This window comes from Bombus pascuorum, chromosome 15 (assembly GCF_905332965.1).
Source record: "Bombus pascuorum chromosome 15, iyBomPasc1.1, whole genome shotgun sequence".
NCBI lineage: Eukaryota > Metazoa > Arthropoda > Insecta > Hymenoptera > Apidae > Bombus > Bombus pascuorum.
The window spans coordinates 4797686-4821854 of NC_083502.1; the positions used below are offsets into that span (position 1 = coordinate 4797686).

Genomic DNA, 24169 nt, shown 5'->3' on the forward strand with positions numbered 1-24169 from the left:
TCGATTTTACGATAATAATCAATATCGAATTCCTAACTGTCAATCATAATTAATGTTTTAAAAAATTACAAAAATCTTGAAATGAAACTATTATCGCATGTATACAGAATAAAATATTATTGATGTATATATTTCTTTAGAAAAGTTTCGTAATAAATGATCGTCAAGCAGTTTCACTAAAAAGGAAAAGTATAGAAATGATGTGTACGATATAATGCGATTCTGATCAATTTCGATTTCGAGATATAGAAAATAAATTCAACATATTTTGGAAATAATTTAGGAGATATCTAATATTGAAATATTTTAATGTTTATATTGTAATAATGCATATTATATTGTAATATTTAATGTTGTACTATTTTTCTATTTTAATATTTAATATTTCAATATTTTAATAATTTAATACTTAATATTTAAATAATACTTAAAATTAAATAATGATTTTAAACGAAAACTAAACAAATTATCTTTATGAATATTTATCGATTCCGAAATTCCAATAAAAACTAAAATGTCTAACTAATCTAATTGAGATAAAATTCATATTGCTTCGAAATAATGAAAGTTTAAAAAATGTTAGGGTTAGGATCTTCTAGGATTAGTTACCGGATTACGAAGCGGTGTGAGGAAAAGTCCCGCGACGATGTTTATCCCGTCGACGATTAAAGCGCACTGAGAATATACAGACTGTCGCGGGCAGTGCAGACTAGCTCGACTGCTTGACCGCTTTCTTGGTACTTTGGAAAAAAATTTGAACACGTATTAGTAATGCAAAAGTACAATGCCGGCTGTATGTACATTTTACCTTTTCGTTTAAATGAAACGATCGCATTGCATGCTTTTAGATAAATACATAAAAGTGAAAAAGTAAAGTTCAATAATCGCAATTTTGTTCCGATAAATCGATTACTTTTGAACACCTACTGCGGTGGTCAAAGCATTAATTAAAAATTAAAATACTTTTGATTAAAAAATTTCTAAACATCCTATATCATATCGAATTAAAATATATTTTTGAATATTCCATTTATATCAAAAAATTCGCACACATTTTTTCAAAAGGTATGGAAAAATTTTTGAAAATGTGGCATACGAGATATCTCGATAGTTATGATCGTAATTATGTAATTATATATTTTCTAAAAACTTTCAGAAAAATGGAAAATGTAATAAATAAGGATGGGGCCTTTTCATTTATGAATGTGTATATATTATCGCAAATACAGTCGATATAAAACGTCCTCGTGTTTCCGCGCGATAATAATCCATACAGAGACGTACAAACGTATGTTACCTTATCGTAGTAAGATCGTGTATAAAAAAACGGATTATTAGGATCAACTTACTCCTATTGCCGCAAGAGGCGTCGATTCTCCCCTCGTGAGATTTGGCGGGCTTTATTTTTTGATTACTATCCCCGAGGTCGTCGGATTCATCCGCACAAAGGAAACGTGCTCGTTAGCGCGTAGAGATCTTATCGGCTGCAAACGATCTTACGTAAAACGTTCGTGCACCTAATTCAAGAAGATCCTACAAAAGCTCTGCTGTCGGGGATCCTTAATACGTTGACTGCTACGTAAATTTCCTATATTCTATCCTGAGTATAATAGTAAATTGCAACATACTACACCATAACATTGAATTTTTGTAAAATATTATATTGCATTTGTGCACTCTTCTTCTGACAATGTTGAAAATGTGTCGATCCATAAAATTTATTTTATCTTAATCGCTCTAAAAAATTTAGTAACCTGTGTTACCGATGATCCCCGTGTCAGTCAACGCGTTAAAGTACCACGCGAGTCTCTCACACTGAGAATCGAGTAAGTACGCTGGCTCAGATAAAACTGATACAGATGCATTACCTTTTATTAACTGATTGATTCTATTGGGTTGGCAACTAAGTGATTGCGGATTTTGTCATTAGGTGGTAATGACGAAATCCGCAATCATTTAGTTGCCAATCCAATAGTTATCCCCATATTGTGGTTCCTGCGCAAAAATAATTGATCTTTTTATACTGAACTTTATCTGTTTCTAGGTCTTCGCCTCCATCACGTGAAGCTCAAGAAACAAAGAGGCCTTCCTTCATCTTGTTTCTTGGTTACCTTATTCAAGATAATCAGAGGAATTTCTGTCTTGACTACTATTTATTTTTATTTAGGGAGTTTAATTAAATAACATAAATGGAAGATCACTTATTAATCAACTTCCAATACTACACAGGTCAACTAACTTATTTAAGGTAATACACTATTGTAGGTTTTAATAGTTCATACTGATCTGTAGTTTAAGAATTTTCTGATCATCTTGAACAGTGTAGCTTTATTTTTTAATAGCTTTGCAATCTTAATGCCCTGATACTTTGATTTTCTCAGTCCTCTAGCCCCTAATTCGTGTCTTAAAGCCAACACACGATGGATATAATATGGATTCAGCATAAAAAAATACACGATACGTGTATTTTTATTCAGGAACCGAAAACCTTATTGTTCAATATTAATACAAAAAGAGGCTAAGTAACATTACTTAGGCGATTTCCATAAGCTCCTATTTGGCTTCGTTGAGGGATACCAAAACACGGTCGGCAAGGATTTCCAATCGCTCATAACCAATTCTAACATCGTCCCTTCATTTTTTTTTTTTTCTTTTTGTTTAACATTCTTCTCGTAATAAAACATTACAGACACGTGTGGTACTAGTCAGCTACGCGAAATTACAATGAGCAAATTTGTTCTTCGAACTCGTTTCAATTATAGCAAGATTGACTAAAGGAAGTGTCTGTAGAAAAGGCTCTCGTACAAAAAAGATGGAAAAATATCTGTCAATCAAACAGTATGCAATTTTTCTCTAATTCAAACGAGTTCTATTCCGGATATGTTGTTCGATTTACCAAATTGCTGAACATTTTCAAACATACCCTGTATCTCGAAGATCGTGCAATCCAAAGTTTAGCTAGAGACCACTATAGAAATTGGAACTACGATTTGTACGATCTTGGAGATACTACACAAGAGAAAAACGAAATTTGTTTTACCTGAGACACTTAGTGAGTCGAAAACAGTAATAGAAAAATCTCCGCCGTTGAGATTGTTAATCAAACGTGTCATGAATTTTATTCGTTTTTTTATGCACGCTTATTAACAATTTCCTCTTTTATGCCCCCCTTGGCCCAGTCGAATCGAATTACATATCTCTTATAACTTAACAAGGTTAACGCGAAAGCTTTGCTTAGCAAAATATAAAAATCAATCTTACTGAACACAAAGATTCCATACATAATATTTGGTGCTTATCGTACCCTACTACCGGGTCAAAATATAAAAATTCCCCCCTCCCCTGTACGAGCTACAAAATATTCTGCAAAGAAAATTCTCGATCCAGGATTTTGGACATTGAATCATAATAAAAATATCATAACAAGCAGTTCTCTCTCATGTCTCTTTCACTCTCATTCTCTCTCCCATTTGTGCTGATTTTCAGCGTTAATTACGCACACACGACATGTTTTAATATCTACCACTTATCGGATACAAACTCGCGCTTAATACAGAATAAAATAGTTTGCTAATCACCACCGTAAAAACGTGGGTGTCTCTTTTCATTCGGGGTGACTCGGTTACAGAAACTCGATGTACGATGAATACGATCGAACACTAATCTACGGTGCGCATGATACCCAAATAATAATACCGTGCAAATATTATCTTTGGAATCGAATATCGTTTCTAGCAGTAAAACATCTTTTTCCCCTTTTTATACCTTCTTATGTTTTGAAGATTGAAAAGTAATGAAAAAAATTAATGAATTGTTTGATTTGTAGGTTAGGTCTCGCAAGATGACATTTTATGATACCAAATGATTGTTCTGTATAAAATATGCGATTCTTTATGCGTAATCTTTTTAAATAACAGAAAAGATATAACTAACGAAAGATAAGATAATTTATAGAATTTTTGATCGGCGCAACACGCGGTACAAGGATTAATTTACTGCTCAGTCATAGGTTTCGTAATACTTTCTCTTAATATTTGCCTAACTGAAAATGCAAAATTGTATATGCACACATATATGTATTCAGTTATGCTTCTATTACGTACAATTTGTCCGATCACAAAAACCTGATCAGAGCGATACGTTTATTGTGCAAATTATCACATTACGTTCATATTAGACGAAGAAGAGGAAGAAACGCTATTTATCTCTATCTCGCTAACTAATTAAATAAAAAAAGCTATTACTCCGTACAGGTTGACCCACCAGAAAGAAAATACTTAATTTGGAAGATGCTATAATGTCCAAAGCAAATATAATTATTTCGCGTGGAATTTTAATAAGTATTCAGATGGACAGTTCTCTAGATTTAATATCCTAACCTATAACAACTCACCCTGTATGACATTAAGTTACCAGAGAAAATAATTACAATTTGCTTTATTTTGAACATTCTTTCTAATACGCATGAAAATAAAAATAACTAGCTGACTTCATTTCTGGTGGACAATTGTATGCCATTCCTCTGCAAAAGCTCTATCAAAATGCCTATCTTGTCCCAGGCAACACACAACGATATATTCGAACACTATAATCTCACTCTAACTAACTCTAAAATAATAAATAAACGTCGCATGAATTCGCGCGGGTATAAAACGGAAAAACATTTTAACTTTGAAAATGCTACCCTAACCTAACCCCATCAAGCGTGTTCCACAAAAACACTTACATGTCAGATTATCATTAATCTCAAATAAACCTTCCAATTACCAGAAAAATATCGACTAAACCGCAGCAGTGTCATCGGTGCTTCTCAATAACGCGGCTGCCTTTACGACGTCACCACCACATTGATTTAACATAACCTTGCAATCCTCCAGCCCAACAAAGTTGTTCTCCTTTTTCAGCAACCCCTGAAGACGTTCCAGTTTAATTGCTGCTAGCACATCCCAATCAGTAACGTTTAACGCGGCTATGCATGATTCTGGAGTGGACTGTTCATGCAGCACCTTCATCATGATCCTAACCTCGTCAGACTGTTCTCCATTTCGAGGTCCACGGGTTCTCCTCGCGTTTGGTCCGTCACAGGCGAACTCCAATAGATCTTCGCATGAAACATGATCGGACTGTCGCGACAGATCACTCGTGTGTCCTGGCAGCTTCTCATTAGATAACCTATTGTAAGTGCCTGTTAGACCCGCAGAATGAAAACTATCATTCGAATCAGTAATGGAGGATTCTTTCGACATCTCTGATTGTAGTTTGCCCATATTACATCGTGATTGTGAATTATTCTCTGAATATTCCCCATAATCGAACTGCATCATATAATTTGAGGGCCTCTGAACTAATGGCGTCCTTTTGGATGTTTGGAGTTTGTTAGAAATGAGGAGGTCACTTTTCCCAGAGACCATTGAATCTTCGGATTTGTTTAAATCTGATGGAGTGGAATTTCTACTTGCTTCACCTGCCTCGTTTTCTTGAACGTACTTCGAAGTAGAACTTCTGACTGAAGTTTTTGATTCGATGCTAACCTTTCTCTGAAGTCGTTCAGTGGAAGAGTCTGTCGATTGTATGTCGCTGTTTTCTTGCATGTTCTGTCGATAATCTGGCGTATCGCAATCGATCAGATTATCGGAGAACTCGAGCAGATCCTCAGAGATGACACTGAAACGGTGTAATCTATTTTCATCTGCTGGCAACGAATCCAACGCAGCTAATTCGGAGTCTATACGTTGTTCGAATTCTTCTGGACTGAAAGTAGAGATCTAAGTAGTACTGGAAATAGCCTTAATATAATTTTACCTAAAATATAGGAAATGGAATCCTAACCTATTAGCTGAATTCTCTGACGAATAGCCCTCTTGTAATGAGCTGCTGGCTATAGAAGAACTCGTACTCTGCAAACTTCCATCCACCTGGTCCTCGATGGGCGGCGTGGTGACTGCCATCTTGGCCAAGGTTCTAGTTACACCACCACCTGGTATAATTAGAGGATGTTTCCTCTGATGCCTAGGTAAACTAGATTTTGGTTGCAGCGTCTTGGACCTGTCTCTAGGTGGTAACGGTATAGGATTCTCGTCCACGTTGCTCTGGTTTTGGTTGTTCTCTATTTCCTGGGCTGAGTGATGTCTTTCTAAATGGCGCGATTGAGGTAGAGGCGGTGGCGCGTGTGGTGGTGGCGGTGCCCTGATTTTTGGCAGTGTTTTGGAACCGCTGTGATAGGCGTCGAAGTGGAAATGGTCGGTAGCCAAGTCATCCTGATGGGACACGGGATAGCCTAGCGTGGCGTGCTTGTTCCCACGAATCCTAGGCCTAACAACGGGCAATCCAGAGCGCAACATGCGCAGAGGGTTCGTGTCCGGGGAGGTCTCTATGCTGGGCGTCTCCACGAGGCTGTTGTACACTTCCTTGGCCTCGTCCGACAATGTAGCCTAAACAAGTCGTGGGAAGGGATAGATTCGGGAAAGAAGAACAAAAATTAAAGAACGAAAATAACAAATAAAGGGAAAGAGACTGACAGAGAAAGAGACAAATACAGAAAGAGAGTGACTATGAGTTGAAACGTGAAAAAATGTCCTCGTAGAGCGTGTACATGAACCTGGGTCCTCTCCAAATGAAAGGAACTCGCAAGCATGTGGGAACAATGAGGAACACACACTTGGTGTCTTACGGTGCAAATGCCAAGGAAAGGACTAGGATAAAATACATTTGATATAGGCCGACTGGAGATGCTACTCTAAACGGAACAGATGCAGTATGTTTCCTTGTGTATGTGGGCAGAATATCGGAGTTGAAGACTTGCTTGTGTGATTCCATGATTAACATATTTCCATTCCAGTTTCCCTCCAAGTACAAATAGTATAAACGTGTAAATGCATCCAAACGTATTATCGACTAGATATTATTATTCAATTAATTACTATGTAACATGCAAGCATGCTAAGCGTATGTGACACGAACTGCCTCAGGACAGTTCTTCGTTTAAGTACACTGTATATTGTCCAGAGTTGGGTACTGTTTTTCAATCAACGTGATACACGTGATCTCCAAGATCCTAGAATGTCATTTCATTCAATATTTTCGCCATTCATTATCATGGAACAATGTTCATTTCATTGATGACTATAACAAACATCCTGAATAAAAAAACAGCAACCATTTCATTAATGTACCACTTACGAAGGATTATATCTTCATTATTTGGGATCATATGTATATAGAAAACTCCTTATGAAAGCTATTTTATATTAGAAAAGACACTCACATGGGGGTTTCTTCAAGACTGAAATCTTTTAAAGTTTTTTTAACATCAGCAATTCCTACTGTAGTGTGATCATCTCGCTAGTTAACTCGAAAGCAGTGTTGACAATCTAACAGTATTATTGTTACACTACTTTTGAGTAAACTGACAAGAGGATTCACCCTGTACATCAGTCAGTTAATCAGATAACATGAACATTCAATGAAGGTTAATCTAAAAGGAAACAAAGATGGTTCTGCCCAACTCTGGTATCATCCCATACATTTCTGCCAAGAACATGCACTTGGCACATCAATGATGACATATTACGGATATCAGGTTCCAAGATCAAATGAAAAGCATTATAAATCAGGATCTTAGATGTTTATGGGGCAGGGGATGGCGGAAAGGTCAGTAGGTCGTTCGTAAACTCCGGATACTCTGAGCTAGTATCAGAATCCAGATCAGAGTTGCTAGTGAATGTCAGACTCGAACTGGGAGCACTTTCTGGCCAAGAAAGCAGGTTATTTCTTGAAGAGAAAGGTGGTGATAGTGAATTCAAAAAGCTCGTCGATGGAGGCGGTGATTTTCCGCAAAGTTCTATCGACGAGAATCCCCTGGCAGTCTCTGGATGCAAAAAATGGCTTTTATTCTTGAAATTCAATCGCAGGTTATGTGGAAGCTTCTTATGGCGGCGCTTACAACGCAAACGGCTCCGTATGTCTGTTTCTGAGTGAGAAATAGAATCTGAATCCTCGCTAGAATCATTGGTAGGATGAAAGGATCTCCTTATATTTTTAATAGGTGGCTTCCTGTTCTCAGACAGTGAAGACGTTCTGTGCCTATATATGTTAGTAACTGTAGACATCTTTTCCAAAAGTGTATCAGTCTTGGGTAATTCCTTCCTCGTATTGTCATTCTGATAGAGTTTCGGTGGCTCCAGAATATGCTGATGCAAATTGGGACTAGGTGGAGGAGGATTTGCTTTCTGCGAAGTCAGATTCAGTTTCATGCTGATCTGTGATTGACACTGAAGAGGAATATTCAAATCTAAGTGTTTAGGCTTTTGTATAGGAATATTTAAGCTTCTCAGAGGCGTCTGAGTTTGGCCAGATATGTCAAAATTCCTTACACTGGTGACTAACGATTTTGACGTAGTAGTTTCTATATTTCTGGAATTTTGCGCAATGTTCTTGCCTAATTGAATCATATTTTGAGTCAGTTTACCTAGACCCAGGTTCAATCCCTGACCTTTCTTCGAATCTAGATAATTTTTCACGCTCTCCAAACCTGACACTTCTTTCTGATACTTCTCTGCCAAAAGTTTGCTGCTCAGTTCCACTTGATTATTCGCCTCCGCGTCTGATTTTCTTCTAAGTCGCTGGAAATTGACACGCAGGCTCTCTGAGCTGCTGTAAACGGGGGATTCTTTTTTCTCAGACTCTGCAATAAACAATGGATTGTTGGATATTACAAAAGGAAAAGCATCGTGACCATTTTGATCCTGTTCTATCTTGCGGAAACTTTGGATATTGATTCTCATAGCTTCCGCATTTGCTCTCGGACTTTCTGATCCACCTCCCACTTTCAAATTAGTCTTTATACTATCTGTAGATCCATAAATGATGCTTTTGCCCTCTTGACTCGGGTTTCTAGGTACGAATGGCACTTTTCCACCTCTTGACTTTGATATGTCAATCTTCTTAGGAAATTCGGGTATGTTCATCTTGGAAGAATCACTGAAAGAACTAGAAATCTTCGGCCTTGTACCCAAATCCATGATAGTCATTTTATCCCTAGGTGAATCGAACTTAATAGGCTTGCTACGTCCAAAATCGACGAAATTCGAGGATTTCTCCTTCATTAAGTCGAAGCTGGTACTTTCTTCGCATTGTGCTTCAAAACTTGTCACGTTATCTTTCAATGACTGATCGCAATTAGAAAATTTGCCTGCCACTTGCTGATTATGTTTATTCACAGCCATGGGACCTTGTTCCTGAATGTTCGAATAGCACACTGATTTGTTTGGCTGTTCCAAATTATTTATCTTATCATATTTATCCTCGCCAAAATATAATACTTTCTCACTAGGACATGTGAGAGCACTGTCGTCGTCGAAATACTTTGGCTGTTCGAAATAACGATCCACATAGCTAGTGGATACTCTTTTTTGCTCTCGAGGAAAATCGAAGTTCGAATTTTCTATGCTAAGAGAGGATACCTTTCTACTTTGTTGGAGAGCGTTTAATTTCCCATTTATGTCCGATATGCTATCGCAATTGAAGTTGCCTTTCTTGTTACCATTCTCCAGAAATTCCGTCGACTTCACCAAATTCTGTTTCGTAGCTGCATTGTCAAGAATATGTGCGTCAAATTCTATGTCCATATAGGAAGTCCACGCAGTTGGTTTAGTTAGAAGTTCCCTAGATTTTGCGAAGCAGAATTCAGCGGATGCTTTGTCCCATAATGGTAATTTCAAGGTCGATGGTGCACCAAGTGATTCTATGCTAGATACAGTGGATGAAAGTGATTGCAAACTTGAACACAACCACTTTATGTAGACATTGATAGTTCCCAAACAATCATGCGATTCATTTGAGAAAATAATAAATAATAAGCGGTGACGAAATATAATCATGCGGGAATGCCACGATTAAAACAGGCAAAGCAAGTATTGTACCAAGAGTTCAAGTTTCCAATGATTGCATGTAATTGATTGAAAAAGTAAATGAATATTTAAATATGGCGATGCAATGACAATAGAACGAAAAAATAAGAAATAACCAGTAATAAATAATTGAAAAATTCAAAAACAAACAAAAAATAAACAGACAGGAAAGGATCAGAGGAAAGTCGAGATTAGTCTTTCTTGTAAATTAACAAGCATTTTATCAACTTAATGTACATACAATCAAGTAACTCAGGTCAGAATATGAAGAACAGATACGATTACGATATACCTACTCTTTCGTGTGGCATCAGGAATTAACTCTGTTCCATAACAGTTTCAACAAAAATGGATCGAAAACATGTCACAAAGAACCCTCTCGTCGAATAAAGAAGTTTTGTACTTTAAAATGTATGAATTATCATTTATGTTCGTGTTGGAATGAATAATTGATGTCTGTAAGATTGAATTGTTCTTGTATGGCTGCTTGTTAGTTTTAGTAAAAAATAAAATTGAATTAGTATTTTTTCTTTCCAAGTGCAATATTAGAATCGTGTTCTGATTATGTTAATCGTGTACCTTTTAGAAGTTATTGGTGATCAAACGAAAATATGTTTAATATACCTGTATGTCAGGTATACTGGCAGCTTCTTCTGAAAAGTGTCGTCTGTCTGGTTTGGGACTGTGTTGATGTGGCAACTTAAAAGAGAACTTTCTGCGTCTTGAAGGACTGGCAGGTGTTCGGGGAGACTCCGGTGGATGTTCAAGGTCTGTCATGGAACGTGCTGTCAATTCCTGTGCCATAGCAATGGCTGAGTAGAGAGTTTTCTGATCGGCAGCTGAGATAGGCTTCACCTAAATATATAAGAAGTAGACGTTTACCATCTCTGGTAAATGGATAATATACAAATTTCTGCTTTTCTTCCCATTTCACGTTAATTTTTATCATACAAAAATTTACTGCATGTGTCTTTTTATTTTTTTTTTTTTTTATATTTGCTAACTCTGTTTTTGAATGCTACAAATTTTGGGTCCTATGCTTTGACATGCACATAATACATATAACATATAAAAAGATATTAACGATACACAGCAGCAAATAATGGATAAAAAATAAACGATCAACTAATAATACATAAAAGCATAATGATAAATAAGAGACAAAAAAGTTACTGTACATTTATTGGACTCACGGTGGCCTGTTTCTTCTTATTGCTCTGTTTCGCCTGTATTTCCCTCAGTTCGTTTCGAACGTTGCTCGATTCATGTTCAGTTGATAAGGGATGAACTGGAGGTGGTGGAGGAGGAGAAGATCCTAAAAATGAAATTAGTTGATTTACTAAAAAATGCTCTGAGTTATATTCTTTGATATACAAACTTACTGAATTTACCTAGTGATCTAAACATTTGGTCCATTTCGGCCAACAAACTTGGGCCGAAATCAAAATTCAAAGTTTTATCGAATCTCAAAGGGCTGTCTTGATTTTCTTCATCACTGATCTCGTGATACTCATGATCCGCTCCGAGAGTATCGTTATTGCCAGCCACATTTAACGGAACAGACTGTTTACTTGAATTAGCAGCATGACATATTTCGGAATTTACATCTGACCACAAACTTTCTAATAAAGGGAATACGTTCGATAATATTAAAAATTCCATTAACTAACTTAAATATTAATAAAGGAATATTGTAAAAAAAATATACATACCATGTTTATTTGAAACATCCTGTTGTGCATTTCTATAATCCCTCAATAATTCTCTGTTTGTCTCCACGCTTCTCGTATCCTGGTTCAAAGTTTGACTAGAATTATCCGTTACATCTTCTTGTGGTTTGTATGGTGTCACTACTTGTCGTGGTAAGTGTGGATATTTGCCACCAAGGAAGCCAATATCACCAAAATAAGCTCCATCCAGTCCGACATGGCCAGTATGTTTCAAATCACCTTGCGGAGAGGAAATCATGTCCGTTCGGATCTTTCGTCTCTGAGAAGAAAAGGCGTTCTTTCCATCACCACGTGTGAATTCACCTGGCTTGTTACTTGGTAAATTAGATCCGAGATATGCTATTGTATGAGCAGGATTGAAAAAGCCAGTTTTTCCATTATTCAGAACACCTTTCCACAAGGTGTTACTACTTCCTTTGTCAAGAACAGTAATAACATCTCCTTGCCTGTAAACAAGTTGATTGGTTTCTGTACTATCTTGAACAGCTTGAACCTGTTCTGGTTTCAAGTCAGGCAAAAGATTAATCAGCTCAGAGAACTTTGGTCGTTTGGATGGCTCGTGTTGCCAACACTGTTGCATGAGTGAAAAATACTCCTTCGGGCAACACTCTGGTTGTTCTAATCTTTGAAAATTAGGATCATCTATCGCTTCTAAAATTTGATGACCTGTCAACGCCGCCCATGGTTGAAAACCATAGCTGAACATCTCCCATAAAGTCACTCCATAGGCCCATACATCACTCGCTGAAGTGAACTTTAAATACGATATACATTCTGGAGCACACCATGCTATTGGCAATTTCAAATTTACGTTGAAATTCGTTTGATAATAGTCTTTCCCAACTCCTAAAGCTCGAGACAAACCGAAATCAGATATTTTGACCTTATTCTTAGAGAACACTAGAATATTTCTGGCAGCAAGGTCCCTGTGTATGAGTCGTTTAACTTCTAAATATTGCATTCCATCTGCGATTTGCACAGCAAAGTCGCATAACGAAAGAACAGGGAAGCTGGTACGTAAACTAGGTTCTTTTAGACATTCTAGTAACGATCTTAGAGGTGCTAACTCCGTGACGAGCATCAAAGAATTTGTATCCAAAACTACGCCATACAATCTTACGATATGCTCGTGATCTATCGCATACATTATGACTGCTTCTTTCAAGAATTCAATCGGATTATTTTGCATTCTTTCCCGTGACAAACATTTAATCGCTACTTGTATTCTTTCTCCGTCGTTTGTCCAAACGCCTTGTTGAACAACTCCAAACTCGCCAGTCCCTAGTTCTTTGTTCACGATGATCGCATCCGCTGGTATCATGTACTTATTAGGAACACGAATCGGTGGTTTATCTTGCCTTTCTTCTGGTAACATAGTTAAAGCACCTGTGGTTGGTTCTTCCCGTTTTGGTAACAACATCTTTTTGAATTTAGATAAATAGTTTTGTGGAAAGTGTTTCTGAAAATACTTTTTTAAACGACGCATTTCTGGTTTGCTCATTCCAATGGCATTCAAGTCCTCCTCCGTTACATATTTCAATTGAGCAGTTGTCTGTACCTTTAAGTCCCCTGTATAAATATATAACAAATTACTACTTTGGATTCTTTGATGTGCTTAATAACTCCAACTAGAAATACAGACCTCGGATCCCAGGATAATATTGCTGGAGCTCTGCTTCCATAAGGAATTCATACAAACCAGGTCCAGTGTTGCGGGACATTCCTCCTTGTGTGTCTTTAAACAAATAAAACGAATACATGTAAATATGAAATAGTTTTTAATAATTAATCATTTTTATGAAAATTATTTGTTCATGAAAATTCATCAACTTTCAACTTTTGAATTAACCCGCCATAAAGAAGAACAACACCAATCCCCGCTACTATCGAACTCTATTAATACTAGTCCAAAGGTCGAAGCAAGTTTTCACCGATAAATCAATCCACTAATAAATGTACTATCTCACTGAAATCATTCGAGAAACTCCCAAAACAAAGAAACGTCTCCTACGTAGAAATAAAAATTTTACATACACGGCCACCGAACATTACCAAATCTGAACTATCATTTTCCAGCGTGATTATTGCACAAGTGTACGATCGTTCACCGGTAATATCACAGTAATATTATACAAATGAGATTTATTTCGAGTACTGAAAGAACACGGGGCGCAACTCAAAGCTTCTATGCAGAAGCAAAGCTCGAAACGCACAGAATGGGGGAAAATAGAAAATAATAGAGGCGAATCAGAGTGGGGAGAGAGTACGAAATTACAGGCACGCGACAATCCCGGTGTGTACCGTGTGCATCGTGTAACATAATTTTACGGGTGCACTGGTTGAGAATATCACGAATCATCGTGCGTTCCTCCACCACGCCAGATTCGAAAAATGTGTTTATCGTCTTGTTATTTCTCATACATAGTTGCTATAAAAAGTATTGGCACACCATTGTATTCATTATAATATTTATTTACAGTATTTACTAATTAATTAGATCCAAGTTTATTAAATAATATGTATTTTCACATGACTATAAAAATTTGATACTTTAAAAATGAAATGTGGAACTTGATAATAAAAACGCTTCATTGGAAAATAAGAGTATGTGCCAATTTTTGTAACTACTATATGTATACCACGATCGAACCAAAGCCCCATAAAAGAACAAGAAACAAAATTAAGAATCGCTGCATTTCTGTCGAAGACACGCCCTGTGTGTGTTGCTGCAAATAGATTATTATTTATATAAGTGTATCTTTTGAGCTCGTACCGTGGCACTCACCCATTCTACGATGACGCAGCACGGTACACTCGGAGCTCCTCTCCTTGTCATGAGACGCAAGCGTCTGCCACACTTCGTTCGACCGATCGCCGATCTAAAATCAGGAAACTTATCTCTTTCTTCGTCGTTTTCACTCTCCCCTCCGCCATGCAAATCACACCTCTATTTTCACGTCGAGTTCACATCTTTTATCCCCAAGAGATGTGTCGCTTCTCTTCCACGAAACAATTTTATCACTAGATTTTGATTCTTTAAAAGAAGAGGATCAATTTAAATGGTTATCACTCGAGGACAAGGATGTTTATGGCGGTTATTGCCGGCTTAATTAATTAGTGATTAAAAGGTTCGACGCTTCAGTTTCTTCGCAAACCATTCTATTTGTTTGCGAGATCGCGTAGCTGCGATATTAGCGCCACTTGTCAAGAACTCCAACAACTTAATCAAGGAGGTAAATTCGAAGTGTTTCTATCTTCTTTACATTTACTTTTTTGTTTTTTGACTTGTACTCTTTTTCTGAATGCAGTAAGATGTTATTTTAATATTATTTTTAGTTAATTTGTCAAAATAATAATTCTGTAAAGCCATTAACTTACAACACTTGACGTACATTTAATCTAAGACATTTCATTTGGAATTATATTTAATTATTTTATGATTTCAATTGTCTCAATTATTAAAGTATAACATATAATTTTTACCTGCTCTTTAGCATAATTCCATAGTTTTCATCACATTTTTCAATTAAAAACCTATAACTTTACAATAATGATAACAGTATGTACGAATTGAGTACCACTGAGCAAAGTTAAAGAACTACTTTCTGATAGTACTTTACTATCATAGAAGGTAAGAAATTAATAATGTGAAGAGACTTTGTTACATTACATGTCATTAATTGTATTAAAATTTGACTGAGATAATATTTATTTCAGTACAATGACATCAATGTTCTGTATTACCTTCATTAAAGGCAATTCCATTAGATATTTAACTCGATTATGTAAGGTTAGTACTTTCTGAATTACTATAATAAAGACATTAACATATAACAAAAATTATATATTATTATAATTATACAGTATCATCAAATATGTTTGATATTTAGTAATCAAAGTAATTGTATATTGTCAAAATCGTTTATCTATTTGTATGTATAATGTATAACTAAATAATTTTATAAAATGTTCTTTTTTATCCTGAATACTTTCCATTACCAAACTTATTCATATAATTATTTTTTATAGGCATCAAAGAATTTTAATAGTGTGACACAAGTGGCATTTATGAAAACATTGGTAAATAAAGCCCATACACCTAAACCAGCTCCATTTCCATATTGGAAAAAACAATGCAATGATATAAATATGATTTTTGATCTAACATCTCTCAGATATGATGAAAATAGCAAATTAATAATCGTAGAGGGCCCTCCTGCGGTAGGAAAAAATAAACTTTGCGAACAAATAGCAAAAGAATTTGGTTTATTATATATGCCACCACCAGTATTTGATGAAATATATGTAAATTATGATGGATTTGACTTGCGCAGTCTAAATGCACAATTGAAAGAAGAGTGGCATATTATTGATCTGATACATTTCCTAAGAGATCCTGGTCACCAGAGAACAGCCCAAATCCAATACAATATATTTATGATGAGAATCGATCAATACATGAACGCGCTACTTCATATTTTAGCAACTGGACAGGGAGTGGTTCTTAATCGTTCCATTTTCACAGAAGCTGCTTATATGCATGCTATGTATAATTCTGGGTATCTTAGCAAACGAGCTGTGAATGAATTTGAAATGATGAGGACAAACTCATTCCATCTTTTGCTGAGACCGCATTTAATCGTATATTTGGATGCAACCCCAGAAACTGTTCTAGTAAGTTTTGTCTCATTTCCAACAAAATTATGTCAGCTAAGATTAATATTACTCTATTGATTGAATATATTACAGGAAAGAATTAAAAAACGAGGTAACGAAGATGAAATAAATTCAAAGGTCTTTACAAAAAAATTTTTGTCAGATTTAAGCATCGCGACTAAAGAAAAATGCTTGTATTGGCTATCCCCTCACTCAGAGATATTAATGTATGATTGGAACAAAGAGAGCAATTATATGGATATAATTAACGACATAGAAATCTTAAATTTAGAAGAAGAAGTTAAAAAGAAAAAATTTGAAGATTGGGTATTTAAAGATACTAGTGAAATAATCGATTTATTACAAATGTATCATACTAAGAATTATATGTATTGTTGCTTGGGGGAAATGACAATATCGGAAATTGCTCTAGAAATGTACATTTCAAATGATGCAGTGGAAGCTATAAACAACCTACTTAGTAAAGTAAGTATAAGTATGTAACTTTGGTTACATTAAATTATTAAGTTGTATATACATTATAAAAATTTGTTGTAATGTTTCAGGTCGATTCCGAAAAATATGCACATAACTGTAATCCAAAACGTAATAAACTTCCATGGATTATAAAGGACAAAAACTTCAAAATGAGTATGTGCCGTCGCACACCCCGCGACTTTATAAATTGCGATCTATTTAAATTACCTTGTTAATAGCTACGTTAAAAGTAATTTGTAATGATTTAGAACAAAATAAATTGTTCTCGTAATAGAAAGTTATTATCATAATGTAGTCAAATTAAACATAATTCTATAGTCTCGTTTCTCTAAATAATAAAATGAAATAATTCAAATTATTTCGATTCTGCCACAAAAAAGCAAACTAAAGTGTTAAAAATATAAATATATTTTCAAAATTACATAGATATATATATATAATTATAATAATAAATAAATATATATATATATAATTGTTTACACTTGTACACGCATTATATTAAATACACTTTAGCTATATATACCTGCGTATTATATTCATTTATAAGTACATATAACATGTATATATATATATATATATATTTAAATATAGAGAAACAAATTAGAATTTTAATTATCTGTAAAGTTCGTACAACTCATATATGAAAATTATCGAGTAATGCATGAAATAGTACTTCACTTTTTATCGCTTCGTCAAGTCGTTTCATATTCGCAATATTACAACTTATTGTTTCATTTTATAGTAATACAAAACGATTTAATTTTACAAGTCATTAACAAGAACATATAAGGCAATAAGGGATAAAAAGGAAAAAAACAAAGTTTTAATAGCAAAAATATTTTTCATTTACTATTATACTACGTTACGTTATAAATAAACACTAAGGTAACTGTTTACAAAGATTCATTTTGTAATAACCCATCTCGGCACTTAAATAAATTTAAAAGTTGTACTTACATCATATACTTATCTTTAGTAGAGAAATATTCACTTTACTTTTATAATCGTTTTTTTATATTTTGTCAATATATAAATAAAAGTCGGAATGTATTCCTATACACAAAACTATAGTACGATTCTTCTAAGACCAAGTTGGTTTTTACAAAAAGAAAAAAAAAAAAAAATTAAGAACGAATAAAAAGTATTAAAATCAGTTGAGTGAATCCGGCAGTAGCTCGATACACTATTTAAGTGCATTAATACACCTTATATACAAACAATCTGTACACAAAATATCGAATTTTGTCACATGATGCCAACTACATGTAGAATTTACAAATTACCCATTTTAATGAAATCTGTATGTAATACTAATTTCTTTGCACTCTGTATTGATATTATAAAATTACAATGAAACATAGTCAGCATGATTTTCACAACAAAGAGTTTTAAGGAGTTAAACTACAACACGAATTAGTTTTACGTGCAGTTTTGTAAAACGCTTTCGACTGAGCGCTAAGACCTTGTGACTTGGAAACCAATTCATCCAAATTCTCACCTCTTTTAAGAACAGCCTCTAATGTATTATGCTACAAAAATGCATAAAATAGATATCATTAATATAATCCAGAAGACATTCCTTTGCTATTATTTTCAAGATTTATACTTACTAAAATAATTTTTGTCTCGTCTAAGTCATTTTGCATTTTAGTAAGAGCATCTGCTTCATTTGGGTTTTGATATTTCGCTAAATATATGTTAACCTGTGCAAAGTCAGTCATAGCTTCATTCAACGTATCCCACATAGATTGTGGATATTTTGCTACAAAATCGTCCATAACTTTTGTAATTAGTGTATGTGCTACTCTTCTAGGATATTCATGGTCCGATATAAGTACTGCAGCAAGATTATCTGCTCGTACAAACACGTGACACATGTAATCTGCAAAGCATTACAATTTAACAATTGAAAATTGCTAAGAAACTCCATAAGTTTTGCAAGTGTTACCTCCTTCCTTCACACTCTGTCTAGAGCAACTCTGAGTACGTTCCACAATAGTCTTACTTATAAATGTCATAAACTCTTTGATGCTTCCTCTTTGAAAAAACGAAAATGACTCTACATCATAAGCAGCTTTTAACATTGTCGCTGATGTAGGATTTTTATACAAAACAGACAGCGCATATAGTTTTACCATCTTTTGACTGCAAAATGAATGATTTATTCTTTTAATTGGATATAATATCCATGTTGATATATTTTTGGTAAATGGGCATAAGAGTATAAGTTGAAATTATTGCAGTTTTGCAGAAAAACACTTATAATAGATAGGTTTCTTTATTGTTTCCCTTGTAGGATTACAAGGGCTTCCATTTACTATATATTACATATTACCATATTTATCCTTACGTGTTGCTGAACCATATATATAAATATTAACAAGTTATATATTATATAATGTTATACAATATTGTGCAACAAAAAGCTCCATATAGTAGCTTATAACAAGTACTTATAACATCTAAAGTACAGTGTAAAATCAGATGTTTGATTCTGAATACGAGTGTGATGACATATATCTTATCCCACAGATCTTACAAAATATACATCATACTCAATTTAGAAATATTCTTTTTTCTTTAAACAATAACATATTATTTTAATTAAATTTTTAAATTTGATCTATATTTATTCAATCAAGCAGTATCTAAAGCGATTAAGATGCTTTATAAAAACAATTCAAATTAAAAAATAAGTTGAGCAAGAGAAACTTTTGCATAAGTAAAAAATAGCGGTACAAGATATAAGGATTAGTGTATTTCTCCCATTTTCACCAAAATTTGGCTTACATTCTTTTACTCGCCTACTAAAGATATATAATTATATTTTTCATAAAAAAATATTGCTTATTGAAATTTATCAAATACACCACTAACTTAACACGTTGACTGCCACGATGATCATCGATGACCCATATTACTAAATGTTTTAGAATGATTAAAATAAAATAAATTACATGACCTAATAAATTTTCAACAATGTGAATGACTTAGATAACATTGTCAGAAAAAAATGGGCAAATACAAATATATAATATATAATATTTTTCAAAAATTCAATGTGTAATATACTCCGATCTTGAGTGCAACTTTCGTGGCAAAATATATAAAAATCATATGACAGTCAACATGTTAAAGTGAACATATTTCATTGAACAACTCCAACCTTGAAACTTGTTAAAACTTACCGCGAATTATGTACGATCTAGTTAAATTTCTTTTAACATACAAAAGACATTAGATTTAGGTTAACTATTGAATTTTTGCTCATTCCTGACAAGAATTCTATGATCACTTCTAGTTTCATTTACGACTGTATCTACTTTGATGTTAAGGAAATGCAAGCCGCCATGTTTTTCATCTGAACTGTGATTCTCAATCGATTCTGCGTATCATCGCTTTTTTAGATTTAATTTTACATATTTATTTTATGATTCAGTTCACGTAATAAATAATTACATACGATACATAATGATATTTACATTATAATAATATATTGTTATTGTAATAATTTGAATTTCTAATTAACCTAACTATGTTAGTTTCAAGTTTTCTTTTTAATTTGTAATCAAATTATAGGGTAAAAACATTTCCCCTATGAATGTACATATCTTCCTAATTTATTTTTATTATTGTGGGATTATTAGACATCAAATTGTGCTTTCCCGCTAGAAGAACAATGATGGTAGCAATATAGTTGGTAGTCATGACAGGAGTACATGTTGCTTGCACCATCTACAATCATCGATCGCTCCTTTTCAAGAATTTTCATAGATTTTTTTAATGCTACCCGTAATTTGGTACAAATAATAAATTATTCTAATATTTCTATAAATTACATTCTCCTTCATTTTTCAATTGTGTGAAAATAAACATGACAACTGCATTATACCTGGAGCATTATTTAGATAGTAAGTGTTCAATCTTTTTTGATCTAAAACAAAAACAAAACTATATTTTTATAGAGTTATATCACATAAAAATTAATGAAAATTTTATTAATGTCACTCACATATATATTGTGATACCACAAATTCAATTCTATTGAATAAATGCATTACTAATAATAGAAGATAAATTTTGTTTCATCAGGTTTGGAGCATTTACCTATTGAACTACAAAGAAACTTCACTTTAATGAGAGATCTCGATGCCAGAGCACAAGGATTAATGAAAGACATAGATAAATTAGCAGATGATTATTTGAAAAATATGAAAAAAGAATCTCCAGAAAAGAAGAAAGAACAGTTGACCCACATTCAAAATTTGTTCAATAAAGCAAAAGAATATGGCGATGACAAAGTTCAGTTAGCAATACAAACATATGAATTAGTAGACAAACATATTAGGAGATTAGATTCAGATTTGGCTAGATTTGAGGCTGAGATACAAGATAAAGCATTAAATAGTAGTAGGGCACAAGAAGAGAATAATGCTAGTAAAAAGGGTAGGAAGAAATTGAAGGAGAAGGAGAAACGAAAGAAGGGAGCTGTAGGCACAAATAGTGAAGATGAGTCAAAATCAGCTAGGAAAAAACAAAAGAAAGGTAAAATTAGTTGATATTGTGTTTCATCTATATTCATGAAAAGATTATAATTCATTGAACATAATTTCAGGAGGATCTGTTGCCTCTGCTTCGTCAGCTGGAGCTGTTGGAAGTGGTGCTCAAGTAGATTCTACTGCACTTGGCCATCCAGCAGATGTTTTAGACATGCCAGTAGATCCTAATGAACCAACTTATTGTCTGTGTCATCAAGTTTCTTATGGAGAAATGATTGGTTGTGATAATCCAGACGTAAGTGTATATTATCTCAAACATCTCTTTAAATATTTGTAATCTTTTAACAATATTCTCTTTTGGTATAGTGTCCTATAGAATGGTTCCACTTTGCATGCGTTGGATTAACTACAAAACCTAAAGGAAAATGGTATTGCCCAAAATGTACACAAGATAGGAAGAAGAAATAAGTTCTAGAAAATGCATAAATATATCCATCTATTTTAAAATGAAACAAAAGATTTATGCATCATTTCTAAAATAACGATATAACATCGTTTCATGGTTTAACATGAAACAAAGTTTTATTGTATAAAAGTAAATAAATAGGAAATTTGTAAAGAAAAAAAAAGGATATAAAGAAAATACTAAAATATCCATTGCATCTTATATTGCCAAAAACGAATGTTTTTTTTTTAATTTTATGTTCGATAATACTTATATCGTCAGCAATATAAGATGTAATGAAAATGCGGTAAATTAATAGCTTATCACAGAGAGAACATTTGAAAATCGGCCGTGAATTTCTATTTTTGTCTTTCTGTTTTTCATTTTAGATATATAAAGTAGTAATTTATTTTGAATTGGTCATTATCTGTGATTCTCTCAATTGAAATACTATCTTACTACATAAGTATTGTATTAAAGTAAAAAATTATATATATATAATTATATATATTATATATATATATATATATTGCTGTTTTTATATTTTATAAATGTAAATGATACTGTATAAAGAGAGAAAAAGAGAATAAGTTTCTTTTTGTTGAAATAAAATATATTATATGAAATTGAATTTGATATATATAAGTGAAAAAAATATATTTAATTTACAAAAACGGTTTTTTTAATTTCTATTTCTATTCAAGCGTATGTACAAAAAATAACCATAAATATGCTTAACTTATTCATTACAAAAGAAGAATATTAATATGAAATGCATGTTTTTATATGATAATATTCGAATTCTTACTCATTTATCGTTATTCATTCCTTGATTAACTAACTATGAAAACTATGAAGCATCTCGTTATTTAGACTAAATTATTATAATCGTGTTTGATAAATAAATAAAGAATTCATGAGAGTAATTACTAACAAATTTAGTGGTTGAGTACAAATTAGCATAATAATTCAAATGAAGAAATGACTAGAATATCAGATGTATGAAAAGAAGAGATTTGATTGCTATGGAATGCCTGATTGTAAATTGCAGCATTGACTAGGTGGAACTGTCCAATTATATTGGTAGCCCATGTGATTTCTTATTTCTTTCATACATAATATTCCAGATGCTTGATAATATTCATGCATATTTTTCATGTTTTCAATGGTCTGTTTATGTGTAACTATATACTGATTAGAACATCCACGCGATCTGTATTCTGTGTCAAAACGTATGTCGTGTTTTCTTTCAATATTTCCCAAAGGTGCTGTCCAAACACCAACAGACACATCTTCTGCTTTGTACAATCTAAAAATATACCCAATAGTAAGAAACATTAAATATAATACTTAATAACAATTCAATTTTATATTATCAAAATCTTACTTCAAAATATCTGCATTTATAGCAATAAATTTTACTAAATTATAAGATAAAATATATCCTCCTCCAAGTGCATAAGGAAGATAATAATCACATAATATCCAATCTGCCTCTTTCCATGGTCCACTTCTTTTGACATGTGCCTTTCCATTAAAAAATCCCCAATATAGTTCCTTTTTTGTTCCTTTGCTGTCCCACTTATCTAGCTCTTTTAAAATCTTATGTACCAGGGCAAATGTATCATCATCGCATTTCATCACAAAGTCAAATTCATAGTATTCATATATTTCCTTGAATGCGTATAAAACTTTCTTCGTTAGAGTCCCATAAGAATCTGGTAGTTTTGATAATAATAATAAATCATCAAATTTCTGCTGTTCAGAATGCAGAGTTTCTCTTTGCTCTGACAATATACCTAAGGTTCCTATTACAAAGAAATGCTTGACCGTGGCTTGCTTCTGAGCCAGCCATGTTTTCCTGATTGTTGCCCTTCGTTCTAAGTTATCAGGACTAGACAGTATGAGTACTATGAGTCTAAATTTCGTCTTGTTCCTTACTTCTTGCTCCTTAAGGGAACACTTTGTGGAAGGCAAATAACGTATACATAAGAAGACAATCAACAGTATGATCAGCAACGTCGGGATATTCAATTTCATGTGCAATTTTTTCCTGATCATCATGAATAAATTCTTCGACGAAAGTTTTAGTGGTAGAAGCGTCACAGAATTCATTTGTAAATACGTTTATATTCACATTCCTAACCTCTCGAATACTACCTCCGTATGTGTAAATATCTGACTTGATAATTCGACATTTTTTCGAATGCTCAGTCTTTAAATCAGAACCATCTATTACGTAAGCATTTCTTGTAAGGAATTCTTATTTCCTTCTATATTGACATTTAAATTTTGTAAGAAAAGTTCACGAACTCAACCGATGCAGAGAAGTCTAACTTTATTGACATGGAGAATTAAAGAAACCTAACTTCATTGACAAGAAGGATCACAGAGTCAGCTGTTAAATTTATTATCTAGAACGAATTATTCCCA

General features: G+C 33.5%; 5 protein-coding genes across 15 annotated transcripts; 2 read left to right on the forward strand and 3 right to left on the reverse strand.

The window, feature by feature from the left end:
* Positions 1-1190: 1190 nt before the first annotated feature.
* On the reverse strand, positions 1191-14515 carry LOC132914459 (activated Cdc42 kinase-like). 9 transcript variants are annotated; one of them, XM_060973590.1, is made up of 8 exons: positions 14424-14511; positions 13281-13373; positions 11621-13207; positions 11300-11530; positions 11102-11223; positions 10533-10763; positions 5830-6431; positions 1191-5751 (listed from the first exon to the last, which is right to left on the reverse strand). In XM_060973590.1, exons 1-8 carry the CDS (start codon positions 14425-14427, stop codon positions 4782-4784), a joined length of 3840 nt encoding a protein of 1279 aa, XP_060829573.1. In that variant the 5' UTR covers positions 14428-14511; the 3' UTR covers positions 1191-4781. The 9 variants fall into 9 exon arrangements, with proteins under 9 accessions (XP_060829573.1, XP_060829572.1, XP_060829575.1 ...); XM_060973589.1 differs by having other exon boundaries at positions 11087-11223; XM_060973586.1 differs by lacking the exons at positions 1191-5751; positions 5830-6431 and adding exons at positions 7283-9791; positions 13673-14364 and having other exon boundaries at positions 11087-11223; positions 14424-14515.
* A 222-nt stretch (positions 14516-14737) lies between these two features.
* Positions 14738-17373, forward strand: LOC132914471 (NADH dehydrogenase [ubiquinone] 1 alpha subcomplex subunit 10, mitochondrial). Of its 2 annotated transcripts, XM_060973614.1 has the most exons (6): positions 14738-14871; positions 15133-15269; positions 15356-15428; positions 15668-16312; positions 16388-16780; positions 16861-17373. In XM_060973614.1, exons 3-6 carry the CDS (start codon positions 15360-15362, stop codon positions 17005-17007), a joined length of 1254 nt encoding a protein of 417 aa, XP_060829597.1. In that variant the 5' UTR covers positions 14738-14871; positions 15133-15269; positions 15356-15359; the 3' UTR covers positions 17008-17373. The 2 variants fall into 2 exon arrangements, with proteins under 2 accessions (XP_060829597.1, XP_060829598.1); XM_060973615.1 differs by lacking the exons at positions 14738-14871; positions 15133-15269 and having other exon boundaries at positions 15276-15428.
* A 240-nt stretch (positions 17374-17613) lies between these two features.
* LOC132914486 (synaptobrevin homolog YKT6) lies at positions 17614-20175 on the reverse strand. Its single transcript, XM_060973639.1, has 4 exons — positions 19981-20175; positions 18741-18937; positions 18403-18674; positions 17614-18321 (listed from the first exon to the last, which is right to left on the reverse strand). The coding sequence occupies exons 2-4, from the start codon at positions 18928-18930 to the stop codon at positions 18181-18183; spliced, it is 603 nt and encodes a 200-aa protein (XP_060829622.1). The 5' UTR covers positions 18931-18937; positions 19981-20175; the 3' UTR covers positions 17614-18180.
* Positions 20176-20508: 333 nt separating this feature from the next.
* Positions 20509-21920, forward strand: LOC132914478 (inhibitor of growth protein 5). The gene is made up of 4 exons (XM_060973627.1): positions 20509-20703; positions 20885-21337; positions 21408-21586; positions 21658-21920. Exons 1-4 carry the CDS (start codon positions 20667-20669, stop codon positions 21757-21759), a joined length of 771 nt encoding a protein of 256 aa, XP_060829610.1. The 5' UTR covers positions 20509-20666; the 3' UTR covers positions 21760-21920.
* Positions 21344-24124, reverse strand: LOC132914476 (beta-1,3-galactosyltransferase 6). 2 transcript variants are annotated; one of them, XM_060973625.1, is made up of 3 exons: positions 23124-24124; positions 22761-23045; positions 21344-21706 (listed from the first exon to the last, which is right to left on the reverse strand). In XM_060973625.1, coding segments are annotated over exons 1-3 (1014 nt in total). In that variant the 5' UTR covers positions 23852-24124; the 3' UTR covers positions 21344-21705. The 2 variants fall into 2 exon arrangements, with proteins under 2 accessions (XP_060829608.1, XP_060829607.1); XM_060973624.1 differs by having other exon boundaries at positions 22545-23045.
* Positions 24125-24169: the final 45 nt, after the last annotated feature.